Genomic DNA, 26447 nt, shown 5'->3' on the forward strand with positions numbered 1-26447 from the left:
CTGTACCCCAAACCCCTCATCCTCAGCCCCACCCCAGAGCCCGCACCCCCAACTGGAGCCCTCACACCCCTCCCCTACCCCAACCCCCTGCCACAGCCCTGAGCCTCCTCCCGCCCTCCAAACCCCTTGGTCCCAGCCTGGAGCCCCGTCCCGCACCCCTCAACTCCAGTCCCACCCCAGAACCCTCAACCCCCACATCCCAACCCGGAGCCCCCTCCCTCACCCTGAACTACTCATTTCTGGCCCACCCCAGAGCCCTCACCCCCTCCTGAACCCCTACCCCCAATTTCGTGAGCATTCATGGAACCGCCATACAATTTCCATACCCTGATGTGGCCCTCAGGACAAAAAGTTTGCCCATCTCTGGTCTAAAACAAGGACAGCAACCATGCAAGCCTTTCCCACGTCACCCAGCAAATGTACCTCAACCTCTCCGGACGAAAGGATAGTTCGGTTCCTTGTCAAATTAATCCTTCTCTCTACTGAGACCGCCAACGATTATGCCAGTTTTTTATAGATTTAGGAGACACTGATGCTCACCAACTTCTTTTGGATGTGCAGATCCCTTCAGGAAGAGCTTTAGGAAAGCCAAAGCTTTCTGTCGTTACTGATCAGTTCCGGACTCATACCAGTGATCTAGCAGTAAAGGGCACTATATTCCATAGAGTGAACCCTGAGCCATCCAGTTACCTGGGAAGCTAGACTTCATGCTGTACCACAAGTTATATCTGCTACAATACTACTACCTCAATTTTGTTGTTTTAGTGGTGGGAGTCCCTGGACTCGATAGTAACATAAAAGCAACTACAAGTGATTCAGAAACTCAGACCCTCAATTCAATGCTATCAAATAGAAGTGAAAGTGTTTGGCAGTTAGTTATGTATATCAAACTAAACTTTTGGTTGTGTTACCTGCTAGATTGTCAAGCATGTAGTTCAGTAGCTTTCGTGTTCCATCTGGGTCCTGGTACAGGCTGAGAATATCCTGTGATAAAGGATTGCCTGAAAGAGATTCAGAACAAAAATGTGATAATTCGCTACCCGAATCAAAACTTGCACTGCACCTGGACTTTCCTGAAAGGGAGGAAGAGCTCCCCCAGGAGGGGGTGGACAAGATGATCCACTAGGTCTTTTCCATTTCCAATTTCTATAATTCTAGAATATAATAATGATCGATGATAAAGAAATAGCTAGCACAGATAATAGTATACTTTCATTTCATTTCAATTGAGCAGTAACTTAAGTGGTTTATAGTTTTTACTTCAAACTCACTAAAAACATTCATTTTTATATTTGGAAATTATGCACTTAACTATTGCATAAAAACATTTTCTGATTTTTTTTTTTTAAAAAGAGTAGTGAGGGAAGGATAAAATGGGCAGTTCGAGGACACAGACAAACTACTTATAGCAAAATGTGCAGTGCCACTATGATGGGGTTCTCAAACTGGGGGTCATGACCCCTCAGGGGGTTGCGAGGTTATTACATGGAGGGTTGCGAGCTGTTAGCCTCCCCCCCAAGCCCTACTTTGCCTCCAGCATTTATAATAATGTTCAATATAAAAAAAGGGGGGTTCATTTATAGGGGGGGCACATTTAGAGGCTTGCTATGTGAAAGGGGTCACCAGTACAAAAGTTTGTGAACCATTGCACTAAGACATGTACACTCAAACTGCACCATAAAACACATGCACAGGTGGGTGGGCACTGCTCCAGGGCAAATGTTAAGTCTTGCTGAGAGAAATGCTTGAAACCATTCTCAAGGTTTCCCAGGCAGCATGCATTTCATATTACAAAGCCCAAAAGCTTCAAAAATCTGAACTGAATGTAAGAGCCAGCAATTATACTTTCCAACAATTTCTGGGTAAAAGAGAGAAGTTTCAGGAGAAACAGCCTCACAATGCACTTCCCAACTGTTCATGCATGCAGAATGCATCTCTTCCCAAGAGCACCCAGACTCAAGGATTTTGAAACTTTGTATAGGGCATGCACAGTGCATATTTTGACAGTTATGCCAAACTGAAAAACTGATTTTTCCTCAAACCCAGAGAATGCTGTTCTACCCAGTGTGGAGTATTTTACTTGCAGAGTTTCAACTTTCAAAGATCAGTCTTTTACTACTGTACTATAGGAGACTTCATTCATCCTTGCTTATCTCAAAGATGGCCAAACGCATTTTGCTTCATTTTCCAAATTAGCAAACTTTGGACACAGACCAAGTTTTAAACAAAAAGTTCTTTAAAAAAATAAATAAATTTATGAATAGGGTTACCAGCAATCTGCAGGACATTTTGCCAAATTCGGACAGTTTGGGGATTTTCCCCCTAAAAACACAAGTCCTCAAAATACAAACTCTAATGTAATAAATATTCTCTTTATCAGGGAAGTATATGCATTTTTACTTAGTCAGCCAGTTTTTGCTCTTCTAAAACAACCTCCATAGCCCTGAAATCTCATTTACTCTCCCCTTTTAAAAGCATTCATATTACCTCTAGACTATCTTTCTTGCCATCTCAGCACCCGTACGTTGAAGGCCAAGTATACTGGGTTTTTTTAAGAATGCAGAATTATTTTCATATGGAGAACGTGCAATATTCTTCCAGTGGAACATGTGCAGGAGAATATTTTTTTTTAAGTAAAAATATGATCATATTATTGGACAAAGACAGCGTGCTATCAGAACATCGTGCAATACTATTTTGCTAGAAAAGGGAAATTTCCACAACTTTTTAGTTCTTTTCCAGATCTGTTCCCTCCAACGCCTGCTTTTTGTTTTATATATCCTCCCCCAAAGTTATACATCTTCTTAATAAATACTGATGTTTATTAGGAGACTAGAATTCAGACTAAATTGTTATTAGCTTACAATCAGAACATTTTTAATAACTCCTCTACATTCCTCACAGGCAGTCATAGTCAGTCTGTCATACCTATTATTGTGAATTCCTCCTTCTTGCTCATAGCACAGGATGAGAACAAGAGTATCCAGATTCATAAAGACTGATTTGGTAGCCTTTCTATAATTTAATTGTTCTGCTTCAAGTTAAGTGTTAAAATTATTCTCTCCAAGAACAACAAAGTCATCTAAATAAAGCTGTTAGTACACCTGATGTGGACAAGAATTTTTATTATAAAATAATGTTTTAATATGATTTATACAGTTTTATTTATTAGGTATAATTTTGTTCTAGGAATGGGAGAAAGGTCTCTGGAGCAAATACAACAGAAGCAGCCATGCATGCCACATATTTAGACTATAACTTGCTTTGGAAGGGAGTTTTAAAAAAGTATGGAAAGCTACACAACCCAAAAGTATCAATCAGGAGAATTATTAGAAGTGCACTTACCTTTCAAACCTAGGGTTTGTAGCCGGAAGAGCCGTCCAAGTTCATAAGGCAAAACCCGTAACAGATTGTTATTTAAAAGCAATTCCCTGCAATAGATGAAAAAGTAGTTTATTAGCATCATTTTAGAAGGATCATTCTCATGACGCTACATGCTGTGATACTCTTGAGGGATGCCTACTTTGGTTTTCAAATGGTTATATTTTCTATAAATAAGATTATAGTCTTTTACATCTCTAAGTTCAGAGATAAAGAACTAAATACCAAAATACATCAGAGAAAGGAGACAGCAAACATGCAAAAGGTCTCAAGTTTAGGTAGCATGAAACTACATTAATTTTTGTACTGACCTTTGAAGGTCACTTAAATGGGATAAGAAGAAAAAATCTTTTTTTAAATTGAGTAAGCATTTTACTTGGAAGGGAAGAAGTGCTACTTGCGGGCTCAATGGCTAGTTGAAAGGGTTTTCTATTTGCAAGCTGGCTGAAAGCCAGCATTGAAAATTTGTAGCAACGGACATTAGCTCAATGTAATTAGTAAATTATCCATGTAAAACATTAGCCTGACATACGGGGATACTTTAAAAAACAATAAAACATTCAGGGATTTGGAAATTTAATGCTACAGAGGATTAAAAATAAAACTAATTTGCCTTGCATGTCTATATTACTGTAAATCTGTTAAGAGTTTTTCAGAAAAATTTATTCAGAAAGTTGAACAACAAAAGTTCATGTTCACTTGTTCAAATATGCATCACTGACAGACTCTTGGGAAGTTAACCAGGGCAATGCTTCTCACCTGAGAGATACCATGTTTCCTAGTTCTGCTGGTAAACTTCTGAGTTTGTTGGATGATAGATCCAGGTAAACCAGATTATGGAGCTTGGCAATATCAGGTGGAATGCGAACAAGATTATTGTCATTGAGGTGTAGAGCAGTCAAGTGAGTCAGTGACCAAAGTGACATACTTAAGCACCGCACTCTACCTAGAAGAGAAAATGTAAAGAACTAGGTCTTCAAATAGCTTTTTATTATGTCAAGACAATAGGCACAAGTCATAGGGAATGGAGGAGTACACTTTAAATGTGCTGCATGGAAAGATCAGATGTAGAAATCCCACTCTTGGTAATAGAATGGAATTTTGATTTCTTACCCTAAATAAGTGCTGAAATATACCCCAGGAGGAAGAAGTGAACTCACTCAGCAGAATTTATCTGCAACATTTCGTCACTAACAGGTTTTAAATTATCATCCAACACTTATTCTGAGTAGGAAGAAGAAATGGAAAGAAAAGAAAAAGAAACAGAAGCAAACCTGCTTTTTGCAAGTTAGTTTTTAACCAAATCTATTCAAACTCAAAACTTGACACTGTTTTGAGGCTAAACTTGAAATTCTCTTGAGTGATCCTAGAAGTCAGGTGTTTTTCTTTAATTATGTTCTCTCCCTTCTCTGAAACAGAGCACCTTTATAAGAGAAGAGTTCGTATCAGTATTACTATACATCAAGAGCTATTCCTAATCAGCAATTTAGCCATTCCAAGATTTGAAAAAACTCACCCGAAATTTCTAATTCTGCCCAGTGAGACTTCTTCCCATTGGCTATCTCGTCTGCCGACATGATGGTGTAAATTCTGCGAGGATCTGGAGGATCATATTTTTCCTTTGGCATCCCTGTTAGTCTGAAAGATTGCCATGATTATTACAGTACATAGCTGAAACAACAGATTTTCATTTTAAAGCCAAGCCATCTGACAGATTACACTCCATCAGCTTGCTTCTGCAAAAATGTGTGTACTTCAATGATACTTCTCACAGTGCATAAAGAAAGTTAAGCACGTGCTCATGTCTTTGCAGAATCAGGGCCAATGTTGGAAAGGGGAGTTTCTTCCATGGAAATCTGGTTTCTAAAGTCAGAATAATTGCATTATCTTATACTGATCGACTAGTAAAATTTCAAGAGTATTCCAGAATATCCATCTCACTACCCCAGATCTACTAGCCCATACAACTGCACTGTTATTGGCCACATCATCATGAAGCAGCTCAGACAACTGTTCCCTCCTATAGAAAACAAGGATACAAACAAGGAAAAGTCTACAGATTAGTGTATAATTCATAGCCATTTAATTTCCAGGTATAAAAGTCCTTTTTTCAAGCTTCAGATTCAAAATTCTTTGTAATTTGGATCTGTGTAGGTGCATTAACCACATTTTTGCTTTCTGTAAATGCTTAAGCTTTTCTTCTGCATTGTGCCTCCCAATGTTTACATTAAGAGACTCTTACACTACCTATGATTGGTGACATTGAAAAATAAGGTGGAAGGTAAATTTCCATTAGCATTATTATTTAATTATAGGGTTAGAGCCAATCCAGCAATTAGATTTCCTGATTATCTCACATGCTTTATAGTCTTTTCAAACTGAGCTTGCGTTTACCTTGAATGGTGCCTTAGAATGTGCGCTAACCACTTATGCTAAACTACCTGTTTAACCTTGTATTTAGCTGTGACACTCTGAGTACATTTCCCAGACCTGAGGAAGAGCTCTGCGTAGTTCAAAAGCTTGTTGCTCTTACCAACAGAAGTTGGTCCAATAAAAGATATTACCTCACCCACTTTGTCTCTCTAAGTTCAAATGATATACGTTTTCAGCAGAGTGGGGAGCTCTGAAATTCCATTCCAGTAAAAAAGATTACTATATTTTACGTATCATGTGGCGAGAAGTGGTTCTCTCTATACACTCTTTCAGACTGTGCTGAACAACAAAATAAAGGCTTTTGATTTGTAACATTTACACACAACACATATATACCTCCATTTCCTGGAATTTTAAGCAAAGTCACCTACAGAATGCACGTTTTCCTTAGTAATTATGCTCCTAATATATTTGAAAATGTTAAAATAATTGTAACTTCTTTGTTATGCTGAAATGACAACTCAAAAAACCTATGAAGAATTTGAGGAAGCTGGTTCAAATTATTTCAGCCAGTCCAATCAATAAGTGTTGTGCATCTCTGATTCATCAGCTGATTGATCATTCACTATTTAGAAGATACTCTTCCAAATTCAGGCTTTCATTGGTACAAAAAACAGAACTTTAGAGAGAAGGTGGGTGAGTTACAAAGCTCGTCTCTCTCACCAACAGAAGTTGGTCCAATAAAAGATATTACCTCACCCACCTTGTGTCTCTAATATCCTGAGACCAACACGGCTACAACAGTGCATACAAAATAGAACTTTGGCCTTTTAAATGGAAAGGCCTGAGTTATCAGAGCTTTCCTTGAGCAACCGTCTCAGTTATTATACAGAAAACAAACCTTCTTATGACGAACTCACAGTAAAATTTCATTTATAATGAATCTGAACAAAGGTTTCAAATATCTTCAAGTTACATAGCAGTATGCAAACCAAAGTGCTAATGACAGAGAACTTCCACTGACAGACGAAGTTGTATTGCAATAGAAGGGCTACCTTGTTAAGAGGATTCTATACTCAGGCTGCCCATGTGCAGCAATTTCATTCATCCATGAACTGAACAGACTAAGCAAAGAAACAGCATTTGTCATGAGTAAATCAGAAACTGGTTTCAGAGTCTGAATATTAGGATTTTGCTAATGACTGATTTCAGGTTACAGATTTCACTGATGTACTGCTAAGTCTCCAAAGCCGTTCATGTTATACAGGGGTCGGCAACCTTTCAGAAGTGCTGTGCTGAGTCTTGCATTTATTCACTCTAATTTAAGGTTTTGCGTGCCGGTAATACATTTTAACATAAGTCTATAATATATAACTAAACTATTGCTGTATGTAAAGTAAATAAGATTTTTAAAATGTTTAAGAAACTTCATTTAAAATTAAATTAAAATGCAGAGCCCCTAGACCGGTGGCCAGGACCTGGGCGGTATGAGTGCCACTGAAAATGAGCTCGTGTGCCGCCTTTGGCACACATGCCATAGGTTGCCTACCCCTGAGGTAATACAACAGCACACTGCCCCAGCTCCAATAAAGAGATTCCTCCAGTCCCATCCGGGTCTCCAAAAAGAAGCTCTTATTTCCACAGTATTTAAAAGGTTCCTTGCTTTCAGACATGCACCAGGAACTTACATCACAGTGAGTCCGTAGCTCCTTCTGTATTTTACTAGCACAACTCAAGCAAACCAGAGCAGTTTTACGAAGTAATGAGGCACTATCAGCACCAGCATCCAAGTCCTCTGTATGTGGAGGGCTCTCAAAACCACAGGCTCCGCCAGCTTTGGAGTGCAAGACCCAAATTCTAATCCCTGCTGGAAAGGGCACGACAATACCACCAACCCCAACATACAATAATTCAAGATCACGGCCCCACTGTGTTAGATGCTCTACAAACACACAGTAAGACAGTCCATGCCTTGAAGAGCTGTAGTTTAGTATTGTAGTGAGTAATGTTGTAATTTGTTAGCATTATTTGAAGTTGATCCCTTAATAGGAAATGAAACTTTATAACCTAGAAATAATTTGTTTGGACTTATGTACATTCCTGTAAGGGGGCAACATATGGTCAGCTGGGTAGTGCAAGTCAGTTGGGATGCCAATAAATGATGAAGAATTTATGGGACACTATTTGGATCCATTAACTGTTCTTTTTCAGACATTTTAACGGGATTTTGTTTAGTGCAGATTTTTAATAAAGCAAGTATTCGTATTGGTTTTGAGTGTTTACTGAAAAATTAAATGTTTCTGTGGAGCCCAAAGACTTAAATCACAATAAAGTCAATCCATTCTGCCTCCAAATGAACATCAAGTATTCCATGTCACTCCCCATAAGAGAGATGGTCCTGCCAAAGTTGCCAAAACTTCCTCATCCCTTCTTCTAATGTGCAATTACTCTGGTTAGTTGGCTGCTACCCTTGACTCCATAAGCCCCGCATTTTGCCTGCTGCAGTACCAGGGTCCAGTGGTTCTTATATTTATTTAAAACTTAGCATACCACGCTTAAAATTGAATACTCAGTGCATTATATTCATAAATTAAATCAGTGTAGCTGTAACCCTGGGTTTGAGACTAATGCTATACATGAAACCAACCCATGTTCAACCTGGTTATGGCTTGCGTACCAGTCTGAGAACCGCTAATGTATCTAAGTCTAAGACACCTTTGCCTCACGACCTTTATCCTATGTCTGTTAGGTTGGGAAGCAAAGCTCCTAGGATTTGGCTGTATGGAAGCAGGTAGAAAATGTACATTCTGGTTCTCAGCAAGAATTCTGAACTATTATAAAATGGTAACTACAGTACCTGGAGCTGAATGCTCAATGAAATGGATTATGTTCAACAGGTCTTTTCCAGCGCTAATTTCTAGAGCAGGGTAATGTTAAACTGCATGAAGCTAATGCTGTATGTTTATACTAAGTTTCTTTATATAAAAAGAGAGACATTTAGGGAAAAAAGGTTGGCAACACTTTCCTGTTGCTTCTCAAAACATATTTTTCAATTAAAAACAAAAAACATATTTCAAAATTATTTAGGTTTTTGCTTTTGTTGTTTCATCAGAAGTCAAGCTGCGAGCCATCTGTCATGGAATGTTAAGCTTCAATGTTAATCTTTTTATTAAATGCATCTCAACTGGAAACTTTCATAGACGCAAAAGTTACCATTTTATAATTGTTCAGAATTCTTGTTGAGAACCAGAATATACATCAATGTGCTTCCACACAGCCAAATCCTAGCAACTTAACGAACATTGGATACATGTCCCCAGGCACAGGTGTCTTTTTTACTGTAATGTTCCCTTTAATAAGAGGCAAGTTCCTCCTCGGAAATTTCAACTCAGCTTTTCACCTGGTTGAAGTAGAATCACCTGCTTTACCCTTACCTTAATTATGATGGTAATGGATACTAGGTATGGACTAGAATATTTTTTATGAAAGCTTGTGATGCTATATTAACTTGTCAACATGCTATGTAAGCAAACAAAAATACCTGGAATTTGAGTGTAAGGTTGTTTTTTTGTGTGTCTTTCCTAAAATTCAGCACCATTAAAAGGCAAAATGCAGTAAATTAAATAGGAATCACATCTCATTATTATATCAAGCAGTAAAATATTTCATCATTGGCTTACAAGCTGTAATCCATTCAGAGCACACAACTGAGAACTATGCATGTTTACAGAACAACAGGAATTGAGTCAGAATCTGCTGGATTGATATAGTCCCCCCAGTTCAAGGTTACTCACTGTAGATATACAAAAGGTAAGTGATGCTGAAATCTACTTGCACTGAATTTGAGGAGTTCTAGTAATAATGACAGGCAGCCAGGTATTACTATAAAATGAACGGACCCGCTCCTCGCATTGTATATTGTTTTCTTCTTTCCAAATAGAGATAAGCAGAAAAATTTCAGTTCGTTTCTCATCTTATCACGTGTTGCCATGAATGTCTTACACACTCTATGTTCAAAATTATACATAATCAAATCTTTCCTAGGTCAGAACTACAATACAAGGTCTCTGCCGCATTTCAGGCCTCATTAACATCAATACACCCTTCACGAGCAACAGAAGCCCGGTCTAGAAAACAAGAAAGATTCACTCCCTTATGGACAAGGCAGACTCCCTTCAATGACTAAGATATCCGTATCAACACGTTTCCTAGAAGAGGAGGTTTCCTCAGACATACTCACATCTATAGCCTGAACACTTTACTCTAATGTAGTGATCAGGTGGCCCTTCCGGCCAATTGTGATGGGTTAATGCACAAGTCAAGCAACAGTTCCTGATGACAGGCATATCACAAAATCCATGTCCTGTATGTAGGATTATGCTGATGCTGTACTTGATGAAAATTTGACCCAGAAAGCCAGAGGAAAAAAACCCTGAAGAGTCAGGTCTTAGTTAAGATTTTAGTTAAAGGTTGACGTGGTTAAATAATCTTGGTCCCTTGCACCCATTTACACCTGCCTACATGGAACTGCTGCTCCAGGCCAATGGGAGCTGCTGGAAGTGGCCACTGGGAGTCATGATCAGCCAGACCTGCAGACGGGGAAGGTAAACACACCGTCCCAGCCCACCAGGGGCTTTCCCTACACAAGCAGCGACCCCTGTTTGAGAAACTCTGAACTAGAAAGAAGTTACCAATTTGTGTTTGGGGGAAGGGGAAGAGAGAATAGTCAGCTTGCTTCTGCCTAAAATTATTATTTAATATCTCTACTGCACTGACATCCAGAGACCAGCTGTGCACTGTATAAACATAAGTGACAGTCCATTCCCCCAAAATGCTTACGATCTAATATAAATCCATCTCACTGAGTCATTATGGCATATATTGTTCAGTCTTAGTTCTTTCATGCTTGAACACACAAATGCATTTTCTCTTTTTTAATGAGGAAGGAAGCAGGAAGCTGTGTAGGACTGCAATGAGATGTAAAAGTTAGTCATAAACATGTTGGCACAATTCAAAACCTCCTTCTAGGCCCTAAGCACATTGACATTTTCATGATTTTTTCAAAGTCTTGGTAAAACTCCGAGTGCTTTTTGAAGGTTCTCCAGCAGATAGCCTGCATAATTTCTCCCTCCCCTGTAAAGTAAAACAGTCTAATGCCCATCAACCCCATTTAATGCTTGCCAAATGAGATTAAAACCACACTTCCGTAAGAAGATAGGAGTGTTTATCAATACGTTTATTTTCACCTCCGGAGACCCTGATCACAAAATATGAAAAAAAAATCCATTAAAATATACTGTAAGCAAGAGTAAATAATTCCCAGGAGTACTAAAATTATTCTACTTAACACTTACTGCACTGACCTACATCAGAGATGTCAGTGTTCCTTAGTGCTTTGGTTTTCCTTGAAGTGAAGGGAAGTTTCCCCCACCAAACACATCCAATTCCCAGCATGAATGTAGAGAATGAAGTCAGAAATAACAACTTCAGAAATACTTTGTAAGACAAAACTTCAAACATAAAACTGGGGTGTGCTACATTATTTACATATTTTATGGTGTTTTTAAAAGAAAAACAAAGATTAACAAATGTCCAACGACGCTTAATTCTAATAGTAATACAATTATGTTAACATAAAGGTATGAAGTAGAACCAGGCTCCTAACATGACGTAGGGAGTGATCAAGCCGAAAATAAAAGTTTCTGAATTGAGTATTAATTAGTTTCAGTTTAATCATCAAGTACTAGCAAAGAAGCATGCAGTCCCTTCGCTCTGAACCTGTGAGAAACTAAAAGAGGAAAAAAAGAAAACCTGAGATGAAGATTAGTTTGTCAAAATTATATTTACTTAGATGTATACAATGAAAACAGTCACTTATCCAAGGCTTTTGGTGCCCCTTCCACAAGTTACAAGTAGTTTACCATGGACAGCCAGCAGAACCCAATCCCCAACAAAAACCACAAAATTGTTTGTTCCATCTACTGTAGTATTTCTGGTTGTAATAAGGAGTTTTCACAGGCGAAAACCTCAGGTGACAGATATTGGAATCCCAAGCAGTATCTTTGGGGATCATAATCTATTGAATTAATGCATCACCGTGGGCCAGAAACTGTGTGCAATTCCAGGGAGTAAGGTTACTACAACTGCTCCAGGAACAAAATTTGGTTGGGGCATGATTAAGCTGAATCGTCTAGGTGGTAGACACCTCCAGAGAGGTACTACCTCCTGGGGAGGCTTGCATATACTGATTCAAACTGAGTTTTCCCACAGACCAACAGACAAAGAATGGGCTTCTGGCACAAAAATGCTGCCTTTAAATTGACTCAGGACCTTTTTTCTGACCCAGCAAATGGACAGGATTTCCTGTCTAAAGAGGACCCCGTCCCCAAGTATGCGGAAAGATTGGGAAGACTTTGGCGTAGTAGGGCCCCACAGCACTGATGGGTGACCTCTGCCGAGCTTTTAGCATGCATATAGGAATTTTTAACATTTTTATAATGCTTTTGGCCTTAACAATAAAGATGCTTGCTTAGAAAGAGCTGTGTAGTAACTTGTAAGTGATGGCATACTTTCTCTCCAGGGCTATGAACAGTGTAACACATAGCCATGCTGGCCTTTAGGCAGTCTGGCTTGCTGCGGATATCATAGTGGAAGGCAGGGAGCTGTGTAGCCTTAAACCTATGGTCAGAAGGGAGTGGGACAAGGGTTCCTGCCCAGAGACTGGGAACACCTAGAGTGGCTCACAGAGGAGGGAATACACCTGCAGTTACCTGGAAACTGACACTCATCACAATCAAGCTAATTAAACTTCACGTATTTGTACCAATCCCTCGGTATATTGGCTGTTTTCAATGGCAGGAAGATCTTGCTGGTCTGGTTACAGATATGAGTAATGCTGTAATGTCTAAAGGCTCTGGAAGGCATACGATCTAAATCTGCAGGATAGCCGCAGGGTGGGAGAGAAGAGGAACTGCATCCTGCTTTTACATATAGGGCAGTTGAGGCCCAGGCACACTAAGTACCTTGCCCAAGCTCATTTGTGGGCAGAAGTTGAACCCAATTCTCTCAAGTCCCACATCAATGCCATAGCCACAAGACCAACTTCCTTCTTTCTGCAGCAACAACACTGCACTGAGACACACACCCCCTACAACTAACCCTACCACTTGGTCTACCACTAAAAACATTCAATTAATATAGTAGCCCAATTCTATTTTTAATTATGGCTCACAGACCAGAGTATAATAAACACAGGACAACAAACAAACCTCAATCCACCTTCACAACACATCTTCCATGGGTATAAATGGAAGTTACATGCAAATTTCAGGGGGAGGGATAGCTCAGTGGTTTGAGCATTGGCCTGCTAAACCCACAGTTGTGAGTTCAATCCTTGAGGGGGCTATTCAGGGATCTAGTGCAAAAATCTGCCTGGTGATTGGTCCTGCTTTGACCAGGGGGCTGGACTAGATGACCTCCTGAGGTCCCTTCCAACCCTGATATTCTATGAAAGATCAAGGATAGGAGATTATTCTTATGCAGCCGCTAAACTTTTGATTTATACTAATGTCTGCACTTAGTTTCACTCCTTCACTCTCCTACTTTCCAACCTTCAGAGAATTCCCAGTTCCAGGGAGTAGACACCCCCAATCCTGCTCTGCTTCTTCTCCTAATGCTTTCTTGCTTTATTCAGTGGTCTAAAAAAGGAAGCGAGCGGCTCCGCTGGACACCTTCCCCAGATTTCCACTGTCCCCTGGTCCTTCACTGTGCTTGAGAGCAGGACCACCATACTAGGAGGAGACATGATATACAACCAATCATCCCTAAAAGAGCTGACAATCCGTGCTGTCAAAAGCACAAACTGAAAAGGGAGGGTTTTTGCTAACTTTTCAGTTACAAGCAACTCCTAAGATTACAGTAATAGTAGTAGGCATAAAAGTTGAGACAGACGTCATTTTTCAAGTTGATTGTATCACTTTCAAACTCTCTGTGCTGTAATCCCTGAAGAGTGGCTTGACAGTGCTTTTCTTTCCTTCAATTACTGCACACCTGTGCATACACAACAGCATTTACACCTTAACCAAGGAGATCCACGATTGTCCAATGGCCAACACCAGAAACTGATCCTGGGACCTCCAGAGCTAAAACCAGAGGTGGGCAAACTGTGGCCTGTGGGACCGTCCTGCCCGGCCCCTGAGCTCCTGGTCCAGGAGGCTAGCCCTCGGCCCCTCCACTGCTGTTCCCCCTTCCCTGCAGCCTCAGCTCACTGCGCCTCCAGTGCAATGCTCTTGGCAGTAGGGCTGCGATCTCCTGGGGCACAGCAGCAAGGCCGCGGCCTGACCCCGTGCTCTGTGCTGCGCGGCGGCGTGACTGGCTCCAGCCGGGCGGTGTGGCTGCCTGTCCTGGTGCTCTGGGCAGCACAGCTGTAGCGCGGCTAGCCACCGGTGCTCCAGGGAGCACAGAAAGGGGGCAGGGGAGTTCGGGGTGGTGGACGGGGGGTGTGGATAGGGGTTGGGGCAGTCAGAGGGCAGGGAATGGGGGTGGTTGAATGGGGGCAGGGATCCCAGGGGGCAGTCAGGAAGGTGGGAGGGTTCGATGGGGCAGCAGCGGGCAGTCGGGGCAGGGGTTTCAGAGGCCGTTAGGGAGAAGGGATGGTTGCCTGGGGCAGAGGTCCTGGTGGGGGGCAGTCAAGAATGAGAGGAGGGTTTGGATGGGGCGGCGGGGAGCGGTCCGGGGACAGGGGGGGGGTGGATGGGGCAGGAGTCCCAGGGGGGCTGTCAGGGGGCAAGAAGCTGGGGAGGGGTCGGCTAAGGGATGGGGCTGGGCCACGCCTGGATGTTTAAGGAGGCACAGCCTCCGCTAACCTGCCCTCCATACAATTTTGGAAACCCGATGTGGCCCTCAGGCCAAAAAGTTTGCCTGCCCGTGGCTAAAGCCTAAGCTAGAGAGAGCCAGGCTCTAAAGCAGAGAGCTTTGACAGACCTCTATCTGGGCACAGAAGGGCAAATGTAATGCACAGTGACCAGTGTGTTACAACTGCATCCTAGCAGAACAATGGGGAAAATGCAGAATGAAAACAAAACAGTGAAACACTAGTATTTTAGGGGTGCATTTATTAATTAAAAAAATATTCTAGGAATAAGTTCCCCCCACATACACCCCTGAACTTTTCACTGCAGGCGGTCATTGCACTGAAGTAATTACCTATACTTTTGGACATTTGTTCACAATATGACATTTGTGCCATCTTGTTAATTAGTCAAACATTTTAAGACTTGAGCAAAAAACCCAGCCACAGTAAATACAATTTTGCTTCTATTTATTATGGAGCAGCATAGTTTCCATTGAAAGCTACTAATTTTGGTTCTTTATCTAACATTCATACCAGCTTCAAAGACTGGTAGGCTAGCTCTGGTGAGAAGTAAGATTTTTCTTCTAAATGCAAGCGTAACATACTTATACTCAAACAGTGTTTAAATCTCGTTCTGCCTCTTTTTTTGGGGGGGGTGGGGGTGGGGGAGGGAGAATAGGACACTGGAAAAAGTAAAAATAATAACCTACTTGAATGGAGGCCCAAATTGGCTTGTTGGACGCCAGATGAGCCCATATTACTTAAATGTCACTTTTTTGGCTAGCATTAGTTCTTTCTCTTTGTAACTAACCTTCTGAGCAGTTAATTCCTAACCTGTATCTGGTCCTAAATGCTGCAAGTTATCACTATCACAGGGCAAGAGAACAGGTTAACCCATCATGTCTGGCTAGCAAATTAAAATAACTGATTTGTAGGACATGCTTGTGGGAACTTAAAATGAATTTCAGCTACATGGAAAGAGCTAATAAAACAGGTAACTAGTTAAGTGGCAAGTTTAATTGTTCTTTCACATTTATTTGACAAACATTTTAAATTTACTAGAGAAAACAAAACAGACAAGTCCATTCTGCAGGTTTCTCTTTTCATGAGGAAAACAGGATTAGCCATTTAAGCAAAACAACACAAAAAAAAAACCTATTGCCAGCAACAAGATAAATTATCAGTAGCAAAAGTAGGATGCCCGCCCTAAGGCTACACAGCTAGACATTGATACAAACAAAAAACACAGCAAATAAGCCAGGAAGAGGGTGTGTGTCCCTTTAAATTGCAGTATATTAAATGACCAAAAAAAAATATCACTTTAGTCTGGAAAAATTAGGACAAAATTACATACTGAAAAAAAAGTCTTCCAATTATTTCCAAACATAAGTACAATAAAACAGAGCTTTAACAAGTTCAAATCACAAGGACAAGATCCACAGATGCTGGCTATCTCTGAGTGCAAGTGCCAGTCAGTCACAAGCTAGCTGCATTACTGGCAAGCAAGACAAGACTAAGCCTTGCCCTTTTCTTTCCCCGTCTGCTGAAATGAAAGGCAAAATATAGATGCACATTATTAGCAGCACTAAGACAGGAGTAGGGAAAAGATTGTGTACATTTAAAAAACTTGTAAATATATTCTCTCTGAAGCAACATCCACTCAGACTCATGCACAGACTATCTTTATATATAGAAGCAGATCGGATATTTTTGGAGTAGCGTTTGCTAGCTCCAAGTGTAAATGCTTGTTTTTGTCAGGTCTTTATTTCTGCCATAGTAAAACTGCCTACTAAATTCAGCAAGCATGCCAAAACACAGATAAACGAAGTCTCAGAATCTTCAAGTACCCTTGGACGCAGCTGACAAACCAAACAAAAGGGTTTAGTACTGCTAGCATATGGCTTGATATGAAATTCCTGTGTCCTGATCTTACTGGGATGCTTAGGCATTCTTCAGAGGTTCTATCAATATTAAAAATCCCTTTGTGAAAGTCATTAGCGTGGATGCTTCAGTCTCTCTCCATTTCTTCAGAAAGTTAGAATAAATATAATCCAGATAACTATTCTTGTTCAAGTGGATTTTCTATGGATCTTACTCATAAAAAATGCAAAAACTATAGTTTGCATTGCTATTTCTCTGGCTTTCATAAGATGGATGCTAGATACAGAACATTCAGGGACATTTTGGCTCTGCTGTCTCCAAATTCTATCATCGCCAGAATCTGTTTGAGGATTTTTTCCTCTTCTAGTCCTCCAAGCGTAACTTCAGCTATTCCCCTAGCTGATGTTCTTATTGGAAAAAAAAAATTAAAAATTAATAGGCACACTGTGGTTTTGTCAACAACAGAAGTATTGCATCTTTTCTGGCCTCATCTTCGCTTACTTTTTTGTTCTAGTACTTCTGCTGAAACTAGATTATTAATGAAGTAAATAAAGGAATCACTTATTTTTGCAGCTTTCGCTGAGAGCGGGGAATGCTTATTCTTTGTGCAGCCACTGTTACTGCTATTATGAAATATTTAAAATTTAGATACCTCTTTAAGTTAAATCACAAGTACAAGCACACAAAAAGACTGCTTATCAGACCTTAACTCAAAACAGATATTCACCAACTAATAGAAGGAGAATAAAATAATTAATAGTATGCTTCAAATGATATTTTCAGAGATCAGTTCTCAAATGAATATTCACCTCCCAGGAACAACAACTGAATTTGAACATTATGTCTGGTATCTAGCAACAAATTTCATAGTCTGTGGATACATCTGTAACAAAGGACTAGTGAAGAAAGCCTGGCTAGTTTTTCTTTATACTATCCATCTATTGTCCCATTCTCAGAGGATGCTGCCAGAGATATTCTGATCCTGCAGCACTGCTTCTCCTAAGTGAGCAGAATGTAAGGGTAGGTCTAAATTACCTCAGTATCTCCCTTTCTCTAGCATGAAGAGACTATTAAACAGAGAGAATCAATCATAAGTTAAACATTAAAGAGAACTTCAGAAGTGTAGTGCATTAAAGGTCACTTCCTTCTATCTCCTTTCAAGTCTGTTGAGACAGTTACACCACCTAAGCCCCTAAAGGAACCTGTTGGCAGACTCTATTCTTATTTTGCTTTTTTGAAGTGTTACTCAAGTTGTATAGAAGCATGGGGCCCAACAATGTAGAGCTGTAGCTATACTGTATCACCTTGCAACCCTCCTGTGACTTAAAGTAAAGCAGAAGTTTATCTAACATTTTAGAAGCTTAATATACCTGAATACAGTCTGACTTAAGCAACAGCTAGAAATACCGTCAATATACATTCAGTTTTTAAAAGCTTCTTAGAAATGGACTGGATTTATCCACAGGGACAAGTTACCATCTATATTCTCCTAAATAAACATATGCCTTAATGATCATGACAGTTTTCAGAGCAGCTCCACATTTTAGAGAAGAAGTCAGTTTGTGTGAAAATGAGTTGATATGTACATGACAGAGAAGAAAAAAGTCCTTCATGTAACATTTTTATCCTGATGTATAATTCATTTATAGAATGTCTGGTAGCGAACAATGTAGTTAAGGTTACAGTAAGGCAATTTAAAAACAATTTTCGGAGTAAAATCAGTTCACCTATTTTCAAGTTACACAGAGATGAAAACAACAGACTTTATATCAGGGATGGACAAACTACGGCCCACGGGCCACATCCAGCCTGTCAGACCTTTGAATCTAGCCCTCAAGCTGTCGCCAGGGAGCGGGGTCGGAGGCTTGCCCCACTCCACGCATACTGTGGCTCCACACAGCTCCCAGAAGCAGCGGCATGTCCCCCCTCTGACTCCTACACATAGGGGCAGCCACAGAGCTCCGCACACTGCCTCCACCTTAAGCGCCAGCTCTGAAGCTCCCATTGGCCGGGAACTGAACTGCCTGGCTCGCACCACACCTCCGCAAAGGAGCTGTGGGAGGGGAGGGGAGACATGCCGCTGCTTCTGGGAACTGCTTGAAGTAAGTTTCGCCCAGAGCCTGCACCCCTGACCTCCTCCCTCGCCTCAACCTTCTGCCCCAGCCCTGATCCCCCCTCCTGCCCTCCAAACCCCTCAGTCCAAGCCCAGAGCACCCTCCTGCACCCCCAACCCCTCATCCCTGGCCCCACCCTAGACCCTGCAGCCCCTCCCGCACTCCAACCCCCAAGTGTGTGAGCATTTATGGCCTGACATACAATTTCTATTCCCATATGTGGCCCTCAGGCCAAAAAGTTTGCCCACTCCCGCTTTATATAGCAAAAAAAATATGACGACACCTTTGTTCATGCATAGCTCAAGTGCTCATATTTCTAAACTTGAAACTTTTCAGGTATAATCCTCAGTTCTGCATATACCCAGCAGAAACTTTTGCTAAGCTTTCCTGCGATGCTATTATCTGCACGACTAAAATAATATTGCAGCTAATATCTATATAGAAAAGTCTTTCAACATAGAAACAGTTTAAGTACTCAAAAACTGTGTTCAAATGGTTCGGAAACAGTTTAGGCAGCTCTTGTAAGCTGTATGAATTACAAGGCCTACTCTTTCACAATGACTGAAGTGCAGTTTAAGACTTATAATAACGGGTTCTCAGTGCTGAGGGAGAGTCAGAGGATGCTCCACTACCTGGGACCTGTGAATGGGCCTGCTTACTCTCAGCAACCTAGGCAGTGGTCGCTACCACTCGTGTATGAACGGAACGTTCAACCTGCAAGAAAGCGATGTGGGGGGGACTGCAGAACCCCTTTCATTGGGAAATCAAGCCCAGGAAACAAACATAATCTAGCCATAGGAGGAGAGATGCCTTTATCTTCCCTCCCTCCCCTTTTTAGAAATAGGTGCTCTGCCGGAGAATGATCTGCAAAACCTGTCTTGTAGCTGAAAAGGCAGAATATAACCAGCGAGGTCTCCAGGTTTAGTATCTCCTTCCCTGCTGGGTCTGGTTCTGCCAGATGAGCCACGAACAGGCTGAAGACCTTCCTGTAACAATCAGAGGACCTTCCTGAACAGAAGAATGTTAAAGTACCTATATTTTACACCCGAGACAGGAAGTTAGCAGTTCAGTTTCTTGTGGTAACCTTAAATGGCTATGCTGCACATACGAACTAAATTTAATACATTTGTTATCCTTTCTAGTGGACCAATACTGAAAAGTCAGAAGCTTCTTTTACATGCATCTACAATTTAACAGATATCTGACAAATCTTAAGGTTGTTGACAATACAGTATGAATTGCACTACATGTTACTACAGAGCTCTAAAATAATCACCTAGTAGTATGCCATGTGCTCTTAAAGGTATAGCATCCCAGTCTCTTTTTAAATATGTACCTTAGCAACTGTCCTCACATGTATGCAGCAGAGCAGCACACATATCATGACAGAGATCTTGACCTTTCTTCCAACTGCTAAGCATTTAACATAACCTTAGTTTCTTGGCCCTTTTTTGTGTGTGTATATTTTTATATATACAAAGAAGTCATATCATAGTCGTTTAGTAACTTTTTGGCCATCGCCTTCATCACAAAATGAAGTGAGAATGTCAATCTCTCTCTTGTGGTTTTCTGTAATATATTCCCTTCAGCACAGGAACTCAGACAACCGTTTCTCCTATTTCAAGAAGCTCCTAAATATTTAAACAGTTTTACAGGCAGTGTAATATTTTCATAAATTGTATTCCCTATCAATGTCTCCTTTACTTCCACGCCCATCTATAGCGTTTGTGATTTTACCAAACACTCAGTAAGGAGACTAGACTATACTAGTTATAGACAAATATGAAAGGATTTTCCTAGGAGAGGAAAGGAGGGAGGGGGCGGAAGAAATACCCAGGTAAGAAATCACCAGCAACCATCTCCCCACAGCTCAGAAAGAGGAAGGGATTCTTATAAAAGATGCTCTCACAGTGCTTCCATGGTTTGCAACAGCCTCCAGTTCAGAGGGGTCTGATAAATTTGAAACCCAACCTGCAATCCCTCTCCTTCTCTGAAGAAAGGAGGCCCACAGTTCTGTGTTCTCCTACTTCCACCTCAGAGCCTTCTGGCTGCTGTGAGAAAGGGGTTTCTGCCACTCTAACCTTCCCTCCACCTCCATTTTTGGTTCCTCTCCAGTGAATAGCTCCAGGTCTTGGCTCTGCTACCGCTCAATTTTCCAAAAGTAACAGCAGAGTGAACCTGACTCAATTCTCACCACTTCCATAGCTGCTCACTAAGCTCTGAATAACAGCAGTAAAAGCTGACAAGACTCTGGTCAGTTTTCACTCTACTGCAACTTAGCAAAACTATAAGCAGTAGCGGAGAGACATTGGAGCTAGCTGTCTGCATACATGGGATGACAACCCTCATCATATTAAGGTCTGTTCATGTTTGGAAGATTTTGCACCTCCTATTAGGATGGTAGTTTTCCTGACTACAATCAGCTGTACAGGAGTCCATGCTAATCCAAGATACATCTAGCTCACAAATGCCACATCACTCCCCAAAAGAGAATAGGAGAGAATTTCCTATCAAAATCATCTCACTTGGACCAACATCAACTTCATGTAAATTTAGATGAGATCCTCCCCCTGGAGGATTCTGGGATTTATAATCTCCTAGATTTAGGAGGAAATTTAGCTCACTATACTCTTCTCTGGGAAATGCTACCAGATGACAATTTAGTGTCTTCAGAAGAAAAATTTCACTTTCTTCATACATATCCCAATGTAAACCCAGCTGCGAAAACACTAAGACTACACACCACAGCTCCAAGCTGCCCAAAAAAATCTGTTCCTCTTTAACTCAAGTTTCGGCCTTTGCTTTCAACAACTAGTAAACAGACAAAGTGAGGCATTTTGGTAATTTTGTATGATTCCTATGCATGTAACAGTTTCTCTCTGTGCTTTACATTGCATTGTTATGCACTGAGTGTAAAGGGAAAGAGACAGGAGATGGCTGTGTCACGTAACTCTCTGCCGTGACATGAATGGGTTGTTCTAGTCAGTCCATATCAATGGAGGAGCCAGAAAGACAATAGGAACCCCATTGTTCAGGTCATTTACAAATAGCAGCCAACAGCCAAAAGAGCAGAGCAAAGGCCCCAAGCTGGAGAACAAGGTGAGAGGCATCAGATGTCTGTATTAGGAGCTGGCCTTTGGAGAGACCCAGAGATCTCACCTGGGACTGACAGAGACAGAGGGAGACCAAGCCAAATATGGACTCCACAGCAGCTTGGCTGAGTAGAGCCCTGATGGTGGCCAGCCTGAACTCTGCCATCACCTTTGTTTTTCTGTGCTAACCTAAGGACTCCCTGATGCTGTGTCCCACTTGACTAATAAATCCTTCTCTATTTTGAAAAGACTATCTGGCACCACTGCAAATACTTGCTAAGATTCACTGATCCTTGAAGAAGGCAAAAAGTCTCTGAACAGGGGGGGCCCCCTCGATTGGAGCTCGATCATGGTGTGCAACAAGAGTGCTGGAGCCCGGAGGCGCGGTCCCATGACCTACCCGTAAGGCAGAGTGGAGCTTCTTCGGAACTATTTAAAAGCTGGGGTGTAGAAGCGACCTGTGGATCTGTGACAAGAACTAGCCTACTTCAGCCAGGATCTATATTGGCAAGGGAAAACCAAAGAGCAGGCTGCTGAGAGGTGATTTGCCACCATGGAGGAAGGGGAGAACATCAGCTACGCAGGCCTGGCTGTCTGTCCCAGCTCCTTCGTCTGAAAAGCACAGGCAGGACTAGATAGATCTCTGCTCCTCCCACACATCCCAGCCACCAGAACTCCCTCTAGAGGGAATGGGTAGGGAGAAAGAAGGTAAGATGTGTGAAGAGAAAGAAAATGGCACTTGGATTTAAGATGATGCTTGGTCCTCTCCGTGCTCCAGAGCAGGCGATGTGCCGTCATGTAGAAGGAAGCTGCTGCGTACCTCATCAAGTCGGGGACACTGGGGAGAAGATCCACCTGCCGGACAGAAACCCTGTGCCATCAGGTGCAGCTTTTCCACTGCCTAAGGTAAAGACAGGGACACCCAAAGACCAGCAGTGGACAAGCATATACAGGACTTGTGTCCACAACACTGAGATTTTTCCTGTCTCTATCTGTTGGAAGGGAGGTATAAACTCAATGACTGGGCTATTTTAGGAAGGTCAGCATGTTCTTGCTCTCTCTCTCACGCACATACACCCTCCCCACATATTCAAACACTAAGACTGAATTTAAAAACTATCTGTATTGATGTAATTTCCATTGATACTCTGCAATGCAGGTATTACGCCATTATTTCTATCACGGAGAAAATAAGACAACTCCAAGAGCCTTAAAAAAATTGTATCGGGGCAATATACAGTAACCATTACCATAATAGTAAACAAACAGCAGATGGGAGAAAATCACCTCTGCGTAGCTAAATCCAGACTTTTAAAGTGGGTTTGTGTTCACCTGCTCAAGGTGACTATCATGAATGTCTTTGGTCAGTGCGGATGTGGAAAGGGCAAGTTAGTTTTCAACATAAACAGCAATAAAATGCATATCCTATTCATGTTTCATGGCAGAAAGCACTTGAAGTGAACACGTAGGACAGAGATGAACCTTTTCTCCCCAATCTAAATGAAAATTCTGTTCGTTTGTATGTTAAAGTAACATGCTGCACATCCTGCCAAACTCTGCGGAGCTATTCATTAGAAATCTCCAGCACCATCTTAATTTCCTATCTGGTAAATTGACTAGTTGGGAAACAAACAGCAAGACTACTTTAAAATTAGCAGCTAGCTTCCTTTCTAACAACAAGCTAAACAAATCTAGTATTCTAGGTTTATAATGCTGCCTCTGTTTGGTGTGGAGCCAAGAGCATATTGTCAAACCCCTATAATGTAAAAAGAAGCAAAAAGTACGGCTTGGTGCAACAATATTCAGCAATCACATCCTCTGGGGCTCCCCAACCCTCCCTCTTACTCTAGTGCTGTTTTTCTTGACATACGGTGCAAACTTAAGTGTAGTGAAATTCTATCACCAGGAAATCATGAAACGCCAGGGTATCTGGGAATCTGCAGCTGACAGTAACTTTTATGGTGGTGGAATTCCAAACGGCTTCACGTTATCACTCCAACAAAGCTCACAAAAAGTACACAATAGAAACCAATCCTGAAGAAAAGTTGCAAAAACCTCAGGGGGATCTATTCTCTTAGCTTTCGGGCCAACCTGCAATTACATTTAGTGGAAATGCATAATTTTTCCACTGTATCACACCATGTTTTTTTTCCCTGCCTTTAAATGACTGGCAATAACAATCAAATATTTTGTAAACCATCCCTGGTACTACAGTAAAGCCAGCTTGATTTTTATTTCTCCCCTTCCCTTTTCTTGTTTCCTCCAATCAGCATTTTTACAAGAAAGATTAAAACGTTTACTGCATGGAAATGCCAGATACCATGTGAAATACTTAAGTTTTTCAGTTTTTATACTTCGTTTTCCTAAGTCCTTATATGCAGATTTTTATTTTTTATCTGTATAGTAAGTAAAGCAGAAGTGAGTTTCTTCCATTATCCTGATAGTCTGCATGATCTCTCTTGAATGAGAGACAGAAGAGTTTGCTGTGTTTATTCTCTTCCACAGGGACAATAGGTACAACAATGAAGAATGTAGTACATGCAAGCGTTTTTTTCTTAATTGAAAATTAGTAAGTATGTTCCTAGAAGGTTACAAATATAGATAGAGGTATAAGCCTTGTCAAATGAGAAATTCTAGTTTCATCATCTAAATGCACAGGAGTCTGAACGTTTGTGACTTCTTGAACAGGAAGAAATGGTGTTCCACCAATCAGACTGTAAATTAACTAACCCCATGAGGAAGAGTCAGTATAAATAAGACTCCTATTTACATAAAGGATTCAAAAGTATCCTGGATTGTCCAATGAAATAGCTAATTTGGAGACCCCACCATTCCCAAAAAGAGGGCATTACTAGTGGCCTTAGAGGAGATATAACAAGGACATCAGAGCGGCCTAAGAGTTAGACCTGCAGTCATAAAGCACTTACAGAAAGAAGTCAGGAGCAACTATGGGGCAGTTGGAGTAATCGTGAGATCAACGGCAACCACCATCAGGACAAAATTTTCTCTGGCCATAGGGGCGGAGTAAGAGTAACAGTCCATAGTTCTAATGGAAGACAGCACATTTGCAGTTCCCAGCTGATGATGGCAGTACCTGAACAGAAAAGTTTCTCTCTTTGGGAAGATCCTGAGTCAAGAAGGAAGCCCTGTTCCCAAGCAAATCACAGGCCTACAGTAGAGAGATGGGTTTTTACTGACAGACCTGCCACTGTATCAGAGTTCAGTAGGATAAAGTATTCTAACCTAAAAGGAGAGAGTCACTGATCAAGTTGTCTTGAGTGACTGCCTTGGCATATATGACAAGGCCACTAACGGGTCGAGTCCCCAGGGGTTGAAATAGAAATCCATATTCTGTGAGCAAGAATTTTTCAGAATAATTCCCACACACCGTGATAGCAATTCTAAAAAAAAAAAAAAAAGTTCTATACCTTACAGAAAGAGAGAAATGTTTAAAGTCCATCTAATAATCAAGTCAAATAATCAGTTACATTTCATCCCTCAAAGAAAATTTGCACTTGGGGGAAAGGGGAGAAGGGAGATTATTCCCCAGGCTGTACCGCTGTCTTTACTCTTGATGCTGTACAGCGCCAAAATTAATAAAACAAGTGAAGCCCAACAGCACTACAGCTCTCACTCATTCTGTTACAGAAAGATAATGGCCAGCTTCCTCTCTCTCCATCTATTCTTTGCAGCAATGATTAACTACGTGGAATGAAGTCACCAAAAACACTCACCTTACTTCACACAGCTTAAAAGTTCCAAGGCTTACTCAAAGAGACCCAGCTGCCAGTAAATAAAGTTAGATTAGTCAAAGCTTGATACCAAAACGAATTGTGTTTTGCAATCATTGGCACAATAACCAGGCTTTTTTTGTTAGACAAACTGACATTACAGAACAATCTTAACAGGTCACACTAACCCACAGCAATGTTTAAACCACCCAGCGCTTGGGGTGTTTGCGGGGAGGGGATGGGCAGAAACGGGAGGTGGAAGATGAGAAATAGAAAGAACAGTAGTACAAGTGACAAATCCCTCCCAAGGGATATATTTAAAAGGAGGAAATTTTCGTTATTTGATCAGGGAAGTCAACAATGCTCACCTGGTCTAGCTTGAAATCTTACTTTATATCCAGAAACTTAGATACATGCCACTCTGCCTCTCTCATGTATTCATTGCTCTGCATATCTGTATTAATTCAAGGTTATAACCCTATAGAACACCAGGTTTCCAAACCTATTTGTCTTTCCACAAAACTGATCTGACAGCTATCAGCATGCATTCTTACAGTCATAACTAACTTGCAATATGACACTGAGAAAACTGAAATACATTATACCCAAAGCAGTTAAAGTAACAATCTTTGCCAGAAGTGGGAACCATGAATCTGAACTATGCAAAAGAGCTTTTTTTTTAAATCCCATTTACATCGTCATCATAAGCACTCATAAAATAATTTAAATTCAACCATGAAGACCAGTAAGGCAACTCACCTCAAGGAGTACAACAGTGCTGATCCAGTAAACACAACATCAGAAAGCTAGAATGTAATTACAACAAGTATTCTGGTCTCCGAATCAAATGAAATTCAGTACCGGGCTAATACTGGTAACACTACTCTTAGCCTAACAGAACAAAGTAGATCAACAAACATGAGGAAGCTTTGAACTACACAGCAGCTGGAGAGGGGCATAAGCAGAAATTTATTTCTATATTTTTTGTCAAACTAAATTTGGTTTAATAGACTGCCACCTCTAA

At 41.0% G+C, this 26447-nt stretch overlaps 1 protein-coding gene across 3 annotated transcripts in view; it reads right to left on the reverse strand.

Annotated features, from left to right (window-relative positions):
* CNOT6L (CCR4-NOT transcription complex subunit 6 like) overlaps positions 1-26447 on the reverse strand; it is a 68476-nt gene that overhangs the window by 19688 nt on the left and 22341 nt on the right. The window contains exons 2-6 of one of the 3 annotated variants that reach the window (XM_050945151.1): positions 25427-25475; positions 4898-5019; positions 4141-4327; positions 3346-3431; positions 912-1001 (exon numbers count right to left, since the gene is read on the reverse strand). In XM_050945151.1, the coding sequence (XP_050801108.1) occupies positions 912-1001; positions 3346-3431; positions 4141-4327; positions 4898-5009 (475 nt within the window). In that variant the 5' untranslated portion in view covers positions 5010-5019; positions 25427-25475. Of the gene's footprint in view, positions 1-911; positions 1002-3345; positions 3432-4140; positions 4328-4897; positions 5020-25426; positions 25476-26447 lie in introns of those variants that run through there. The other 2 variants (XM_050945153.1, XM_050945152.1) reach the window with 2 other exon arrangements.

Source organism: Gopherus flavomarginatus, chromosome 3 (genome assembly GCF_025201925.1).
Source record: "Gopherus flavomarginatus isolate rGopFla2 chromosome 3, rGopFla2.mat.asm, whole genome shotgun sequence".
In the NCBI taxonomy this organism is placed as follows: Eukaryota; Metazoa; Chordata; order Testudines; family Testudinidae; genus Gopherus; species Gopherus flavomarginatus.